Source organism: Rana temporaria, chromosome 1 (genome assembly GCF_905171775.1).
Source record: "Rana temporaria chromosome 1, aRanTem1.1, whole genome shotgun sequence".
Lineage (NCBI taxonomy): Eukaryota > Metazoa > Chordata > Amphibia > Anura > Ranidae > Rana > Rana temporaria.
In genome coordinates this window covers 79,448,851-79,457,566 of record NC_053489.1, presented here as the reverse complement: position 1 = coordinate 79,457,566, position 8,716 = coordinate 79,448,851, and the positions used below count along the sequence as shown (strand labels likewise).

At 42.1% G+C, this 8,716-nt stretch overlaps 1 protein-coding gene across 3 annotated transcripts in view; it reads right to left on the bottom strand.

The window, feature by feature from the left end:
- Positions 1-6,942: 6,942 nt before the first annotated feature.
- The window catches only part of MAP3K1 (mitogen-activated protein kinase kinase kinase 1), a 105,372-nt gene continuing 103,598 nt past the window's right edge, over positions 6,943-8,716 (bottom strand). For all 3 annotated transcript variants that reach the window (XM_040339568.1, XM_040339581.1, XM_040339575.1), the window contains exon 20: positions 6,943-8,221. In XM_040339568.1, coding sequence (XP_040195502.1) covers positions 8,072-8,221 — 150 coding nt within the window. In that variant the 3' untranslated portion in view covers positions 6,943-8,071. The remainder of the gene's footprint in view (positions 8,222-8,716) is intronic.

The following is an 8,716-nucleotide window of genomic DNA, read 5'->3' as shown; positions in this document are numbered from 1 at the left end:
CCTTTTGCTGGCTTGAATGTCACCGCAGGACCTACAAACCAGCGAGATTAGCCAAAGGCATGCAAAGCAGGTATTTGTCACTCCCAAATGCTTTTCAGTGGTCGGGGATCAGCAAAGCTCAAAAGTCTAAACACTCAAGCCACTGTAAAGACAAGCATAGATGCTCATCTTTTACAGGATGTGCAGATTACACCTGACCCTCTGTATGACAGTAACCAAGTAGCTCAGTTTACCAATTACCTGCAGTTAATAATTAACAGTGACAGATTACCACTTAATGGAATGAACAGGTTGCTTATATTGTAAGCTACACAAATGTATTAACATTTAAAGAAAACCTGTAACAAGAAATACAAAGCTGCTATCCTTTTGAACATAATGGTTGCTTGAGCTTTTTTGGTTCACGCTATTGTGGGTATCCCGAACCCAAAAATCAATATCGTTTACAAAAACGCACTGGGCTGCCATTCATTCTTAATAGCATCCCCATGTATCTCAAACCACAGTGCATTTGTGGGTTTGGGAACTGCAGGGAAATTGCATGGTGCTAAAGCTAGTTTAGCCGTCAGTTCCTGCAGCAATTTCGTTTTTAGCATTGCAAGCACAAAATTCACCAGTTTTGCTCCAAGGCAGGGGTCTTGAATTAACATTTATGGAGGGGACAGAGAGTGGTAGTCTTTCTATACAAGCTACCCACTTGTTAACATAACTTGAATAGCTCCCACCCCTCAGTCCTGATCTGTATCTCCTCGCACATCCTGAGAGAATGACATCGGTGGCCTGGCGGGAAGCCCGGGACTGGACACCAAGCAGTGGCATTGCTGCAGTCCAGGCAGGACTGTCATTCGGTCCAGTTCTAGACCACTGTCTGCCATTTAGTGACTGCTGTTCTAAGGCCTTGTTCACATGTGTTACACCTGTGCGAGGGCTATGTTTTCCCAGACAGGCTCCAAATTTGACAGGCAGTGTGTGTTTGGGCCATACACCCTCACGGCTGTCATTTTGGGAGCAGCGGCTGTGTCCATGCAACCCCTGTGTCCCAATTAATATGAATGGTACTGCCTGCACAGGGATGCACAGAACACCTGCGCATCCCCATACAGACAAATACGGCCCTCGCAGGGGGTTGCATGCTGTAGTACACCTGTGTGAATGAGGCTTAATAACTAATCATGAAAAAAACAAAGCACAGAATTTGTTCAAAATCTTTTATTTACTATAAAGACAAACACCAAAATAGGTACAAATTATACTATAAAATCGGTTCATGGGTTAAAAACCTTTAATAATTAAAATATCTTGATATATTTAAAACAACAAAGGATACAATTAAGCCAATTTTTTTTCTTAACCCAGAGATTTCCGCAACAATTGCTTGCACAGTTAAGGTGCTAAAGAGAAATTAGCCCTTGAGCCCTGGAAGTCTTAGGAATCAATCTTACAGCAAGTATAGTCTCATTGTGAAAAGTCAACTTTGGTAGAAGAAGAAAAAACAAAACAAACTATAGGACACCTGAGGTAGTAGAGACTGAAATAAAACAAGCAGTAGCCGTTATTTACAACTTAACAAGTACCAAATAACATTAAGAGTGTCACAAAACAAATTATACAATACGATTCAGTCCAGCTTTGATCCAAAGAAAATAAGATTATATCACAATCTGCATAAAAATAGGACAGCACAATTGCCAGCAAGCAGGGCCAGTGGAGGACAAACTCCTAAGTGGAAGCAAGACTTAGGAATTTGAAATGTGGAAGGGACAGAAATCTAGACAGTAATACTGATTAGCCGAGGTTCAATTATGCATAGGAAAAAAAAAAAAAAGCAATAAAACAGCCAACAATCTTCCAGTATATAAAATCCAACAGAGTATCAGTAGCAAGGGAAACATAGGGCTGATGAATATTTAAGACTTCAAGAAAAATAATTATATGCCATAGCATAGCTGTCAAGTAAAATACAGTTAGAGCTACTTAATTTCACATTACAGAATACAATTTAACTCTTTGGAATATGCTTGTCTGTCGCACATACAAAAAAAAAAAAATAATAAAAAAAAAAGAAAAAAAGAAGAAGAGGAATGTCCAAATTTGTAAAATTCACATTTGAATACAGTTCAGCATGTGTTTCTGTACTATCTAAAATAAACCTTCCAGATCCATACAAAGTACATTTGCTGAAATGTACAATAGCTTATTAAGTTGATCCTGAGAGTCAGAATAACCTTTTTTATTAGTTTTCATTGTGCAACATCCCCAATCGGCTTCCAAGGAGTTAAAAAAGTGATTGAAATTTTAACCATAAAAAGGGGGGGGGGGACGAAAGAACAAAGCAAGAGAGCCGACATCTTCCTTCTATTTTACATGCATTAAACGACCACAGAGGAGAATAAAAATATGACAGTAAATGAACCTGTTAGGTCAGTATTTCACCAGCCAGATACACAGATGATGCTTGGCTCATTTAGGACTCAGTAACATGGTAGTGGCACATTTTGTTCTGTCCAAGCTATAGCCAAGTAAAGCTACAGCAGGCTGGACTTGTATCAGATCTACATCACCTTTATAAATCTCAGTGCAAGATGAGGCAATGAGATCAACAAATCTATAAAATAGTAATCGTGTACCTGATCCACAGGGTTCGGAATTAGCAGTGCCTTATAGAGATAGCCTTCCATGTTCAAGGAACCATTTTAGAGAAACCCATGGAGGCCCCCAGTGCTTAGTTCTTTAAATTCTAGTTAGCAGGCTGTCATGCTGTTCCTCTAGCTTTAATACTTCCCATCAATAACTGGGGACAATCATGCAGATAAGGATTTAACTCTGACCTTCCAGACCTGCATACTTGCTCCTGGATTAAGACTTAAGCCTCACATGAGCGCACACCCAGGGCTGTCTTTGTCTGCAAGGGGATGCAGAGGAGAATCCCATTTGACAGCTGTGTGGGTGTGGATGCAAGGCCCCAAATGCAGACAGTATGCGTTCATGGCCATGCCCCCATACGGCTGCCAAATTGGAAGCAAAGGCTGTGCCCGTGCAGCCTCTGCATCCCAATTCACATGAATGGGACTACCTGCATGGGAATTCACAGAACACCTGTGCAGGCAAACAAAGCCTTTTGTATGGGTGTATACTGTAGGCCTTAAAGTAATGACAAGGAGGGGCAACATTCGAGCCAGTGATGTGCAAAGGGCCAATGTGGTGTGTTGCAGTCGAGGCGTGTTAAAATGTTACACTGCGGTGCCATACATTTTGATCTACGATGATCCATTGTGTATGGGCCCTAAAACATGTTAATAAATGCAATCTATAAAATTGGTTCTTTTGTCAGGGTTATCTTAGGATACCTGACAGTATTGTAAAACACAATACATGAATATTGGCGAGTTCTGGTAATGTGGGGGGGAGTGCAAACACCCCTACACTTTCAAAGGATAGGTTAATCTTTACAAAATAAATGCAAATTTTTTGCAGATAAAATAAAAAAAGTGCATTAATTTTTTTTTTCTCCAGGAGCCTATAAAGAATTGCACCCACAATGACAGATCGTGGGGTGCAACCTCAGGCTCCTGAAGACTGTCATTCAGTAACTGCCTGCTCATATCAGAGGTAATTAAGGTCAGACAGCTACACAGACAGGAAGCCTCCATGAACTACCTAGAACGCTCATCGGTGCTCTGGTATTTCACTGAGAACTACAAGTCAGCCACAAAAGCAGATTCTAGTTGTAGTTCATTGATTCACAGGGATCTGTAAATGAATGATGCGGTCATGTAGGTTGGGACAGCAAGTGCGGGGAAAAGATTCCTGGCCTGCTGCTTCGTGGGGGGGGGGGGGGGAGTCAGATGCTGTACAGGTTACACCCTAAATATAAGTGTAACACGTTTAGAAAGTTGAACTTATCCTTTAATACTACTGCATCAATGGATGATTACAGGACATAGGTTTGTCAATGTCATCCTTTGCCTATAGCCTAAAAAGTGTACCTATATCAACAACCCTGAAGTACTGGGGATATCTTTTTTTTGCAGGTGCAGATAATGCATTCCAAAACGGCAGGGTCTGCAAGGATTGGTAATTAAAAAACATTTTAGGAGCAAGTAAATCCAATCCTAAAAACTCAGCAGGTAAGGAGCCAGGGAACATAGCGGACAACAGTAGAACAAGCTTAGGTAGCTGCCTGCCGACATGTATGAAGACATGGACTATCTTCCTCCTAGGATTAGGCATGCCTGGGATGGGAACACAATATGATCAGCAGGGTTAAGAGCCCCAGGAGCAGCAAATATCATCTTACAACCATTAGGGTATAGCAGATCTTCAAGTAGCTTTTTTGTGCTTCTGCTATAAACATTGCATATGAGCCAGTTTCAATCCATAATGTACGATAGAAGGAAAACTGCAGAATCAGCAGACAGACAGTGAGAGTGGTCAAGTTACAGTCTTCTCGATTTGGTTTGAAATAGAACTATTACTTCAAAATACTTTTAGTAGAAAAATATTAAACCTGAATTTTCCAGACAAAGAACAAAAATGTTCACTTCTCAGACATTACTGATCAGGAAGGAGAAAAGGCTGAGAAATCAACACACAATACCTTACCAAAATGAACAGTGAGTGGTCAGGTACAATGCTTGAGTGATCTGGAACTGAATGGATTAAAATCAGTCAGTCATTTACCTTATTTTATTGTTCGCTGCAATTAAAAAAACTTTTTTTTTTTTTTTTTTAAGGATATGTACACTTAACTTTAGAGCCCCCTGAATCTGACCTTTTGTCAAATTACATATAGTAGTCTACTAGCCACAGTCAACATTCGCAGATGCCCTTTCAACTGAAATGAACAACTGCAAGGTGCATGTTTGGGGGGTCTGAAGCCCACAGTGATCGAAACCCCAAGGTTAAGGTATTTACCATTTTTAAATAGTAGGGGGATGCTTTGAGGGACAGTCCAACTCCATTCAAACCTGTTACTGAAGCTTTGCATGGTTGCTGACAAGTTTGAATTGCATACTCCTAGATTGTAAGCTCCAATGAGCAAAGCCCACCTATTCCTCCTGTATTGTATCTGTACTGTCTGCCCTCGTTTTGTAAAGCGCTGCGCAAACTGTTGGCACTATATAACTCCAGTATAAGAATATTCAGCTCAAAGGCACCCACCTAAAATTGAAATACTAGATTATTGGGTGGAGATTACCTGTAACATTTCAGCTACCTTGGCAGAAGTTCACCAATGGGTCCAGAATTTTGTGGTCCCAAGATAAACAGAAAACCTATTCATCTGGCTTCCACTATTCTCACAATGACTGTTGGGATCCCAAAAATGGAACGTGAACAACTGCATAGCTATCATTTTGCTTTATAAAATTTTAATGCTCTCTTTTCTGCATAATAGAGGAAACATATTAGAGGAAATAAAGATTGTAACCCAAGTTAAAATACTATAGAGAAAAGAGCGGCCAAACACACATTTGTTTTTGGTTGACGAGACCGATTTATACAAATTACAGAGGAGAACTGGCTGTACACGTGACTAATACTGCCATCTGGTGGCCAATGCCGACAGTGCACGTACAGAGATATGGCTTTTGTGAGGCTCTTCTTCCAGTCTTACCATGACACTCTAGAACAGAGGTGCCCAACCAGTGGCCCGTGACCTCCTGCTCTGGGATGGAATAGAATACTATTAAAGCGGAGCTCCACCCTAAAGTGGAAATTCGGCTCATCGGAAACCCCCCCCCCCCTCCGTTGTCACATTTGACAAATTTCAGGGGGGAGGGGGTGCAGATACGAATACGAAGATATCAGCCATATGACAGGTATTTGCACCCACTTTCGGCCACACAGTCTGCGGGTAGGACATCAGATCTCTCCTCCCCCCGTTGTGTTCTGGGAAACACACAGCTCCCAGATAACATTGGGAACCAGTTAGCACAGCGCAGCGCGACTCGCGCATTCGCCGTAGGGAATCGGGCAGTGAAGCCGGAGCGCTTCACTTCCTGGTTCCCTCACCGAGGATGGCGGTGAAGGCAGCAGTAATGAGCGATCGCTCGTCCTCTGCTGCCGACTGCGCTGGACTCCAGGACAGGCAAGTGTGCTAATATTAAAAGTCAGCAGCTGCAGTATTTGTAGCTGTTGGCTTTTAATATATTTTTTTTCGGCGGACATCAGCTTTAAAGGTCAGTTTATTACTAAAATCACAGTGTATATATGGGCATCTGTCTTCTGCAGTGGTTACTGGGCTGCTTTTAAACTTACCCGCAGGTGCAGAGCAGTGCACCTGCGGATTACCTGCACTGAGCCATAGACTTCTATTACCTGCAAGTTTGGTGTGCTTTCCGAAAGTTCACCACACCTACAGGATATAATAGAAGTCTATGGCAAAGTGTAGCTAACCTGCAGGAAAGCCACAGGTGAACTCTGCTGCACTCGTGGTGCGGGTGAACCGTGAATCAGTGTGAAAGTAGCCTTAGACCCCTTTCACACAGTCAGTCCGACACAAATTGGACCCTCCATTCACATCTAAGGAGTGGCAGATGTAAATGGACTTGTGACCGTTTACAAACGCCAACCTCCAATCTGATCCGCAAAAAGTGGGTCCTATAGAGTAGATAGGCTGCCATCCACCCGCTCATTGTGGCCCACGACCAGTTACCAAGTCGCTTAAGTGGCCCTCACTCTTCAAAAGGTTGGGCACCCCTGCTCTAGAACAAAGTTTCAGGAGTAGAGCTGCAAGATTCTGGTATAAAATGGAGAATACAAATTTTGCTTAGAATAAAGATACCGACCCCCCCCCCCCCCCCCAAAACAAAATCTTGTATGAAAAACCGGAAAAATAAAAACACAGCATTTTTGCTTGCACATGATTGGATGATAAAATCAACAGAGCTTCCCCTGATTTCAGAGCTTGCCCTTTTACAGCGACTGCACTTCCAAGTGCACTTGCCTTTCGTAAATAACCCCCATTGTGTCTATCTCTCAGCGCTGAGGAATGTTGATAAACATTTGTCTTTTTTTGAGAGCTCGGCACTGCACGGGTTACATAGAATCACAGAAACAACCGATTAGCATCGTGAGGGGGGTTGAATCGAGATAGTGTTCTTATAACGATTAATCTTGCAGCTCTATGCAGGAGCTATGCCCAAATAGTCTTTTTTAAAATTCGATGCTTAAAACCCACCTCACTAATTGCAAACGGGAAGCCATCAATTTCTAGGATATGGGCTTGGCCTTGCAATGGCAGGCACAGGCATGGCCAACTGCATCCTGTTCTGTAGCTGGATACAAATTCCCACAAAAGCAAAGTCAAATTCTATATGTGTACATATCCTTAGCTAACCATATTTGAGCAGCGTTTGATACAATGACCAGAAGACCAATTCCATCAGATCCAGACCAGTCATTCTCTTAAAAGGGAAAAGCTTTTGGGTACGAGTTACCCAAAAATGTACTTTAATTTGTTATATATAACACACACGACAATTCTCTAAAATGAAGAAAGGTTGGTTCTGTGTGGTACAGCTGTGGTAAAATACAGTGTAGTCAGTATTTACACATTGCAATAATCTCTATGGCCATGTATACTGCGATCTGACAAATACACTAATTACAGGCTTTGCCCCGCATTGCCGTCATGACTCCTCTCAGTGGAAGCTTCAGAAAGCTGGAGATGTTTTTAAATAGATGCCAGAAGTCATGGCCCACAAAGTAACGTTCATGCAAATTTCACTAAAATTACAAAGCACACCCCAAGATGTGTTTTATGTAATATAATAAATAAAAAAATAATAATAAAAGGATAGGATTAAAAAAGTCAAAAGGAGTAGCATCTCTTTCTCATTTAGATTTTTGGAAAGGCATCTCCCACAAGGCACACATTTTGTCTCATCTTTTAAGTCCTCCTTGTTCTGAAGCTGTTCCATGTATGAAGTGGTCATGCACAGGGCAGGGAGGGACAAACATTACACACAGGTACAGTATGGCAGAGACAGGACATGCAGCTATAGAGGAACAGAGTTCCCTGTCTCTATCTCAGTAGCAATCTTAAAATGGTCTTCTGTAGAGAATGCTTCTACCACTTTGTTCTAAAGACCGGGTGTTTCAGCAACTCTCTTGATGGGGGCCGGTCTTGAGGCTGAAGTTCCAGGCATCGAAGAGTGACGTCCCGTAACCCTGGAGACAGATGCGGAGGGATCGATGGGGCCGTTGTTGCACTTGCAATCTAAATGTGAAAATAAAAAAAAGAAGTTGTTTTGATGCTGCACTGAAGAGGCCACAGATGTGGTAAAAAGTTTGATTGGAGGTTATGAATTTTTTGCTTATTAAGCCCTGATTAGTACTTTGTTTTGCATTACAGTTTATGCAAAAATGCCTGCTCGCTTATAACCACTTGCCAACCACAATACTAAATACGAAGATATCAGCCATATGATTTTCAGCCAGCGGCTGGCTGTCTCATGAGCAGTTAATTAGCTGCTGGATCGCTTTCAGATGCGGTGGGAGGGGATACCTCCCTCCCTCCTGCCGCTCGCAGGCATTTCTCAGGCTTAATTTTTTACTGGCATGCATGCGAAACCATTTGACAGTGCTGCCAGTTGGTCACAGAGGCAAATAGAGACTAGATCGTCTCCAATTGCCTCTATGGTCTTAGAGGACCAGAGTGACATTTTCGGTCTAGGGCGGATGTAAACAATTTAAGCAAAAGAGCAAAAAAAAT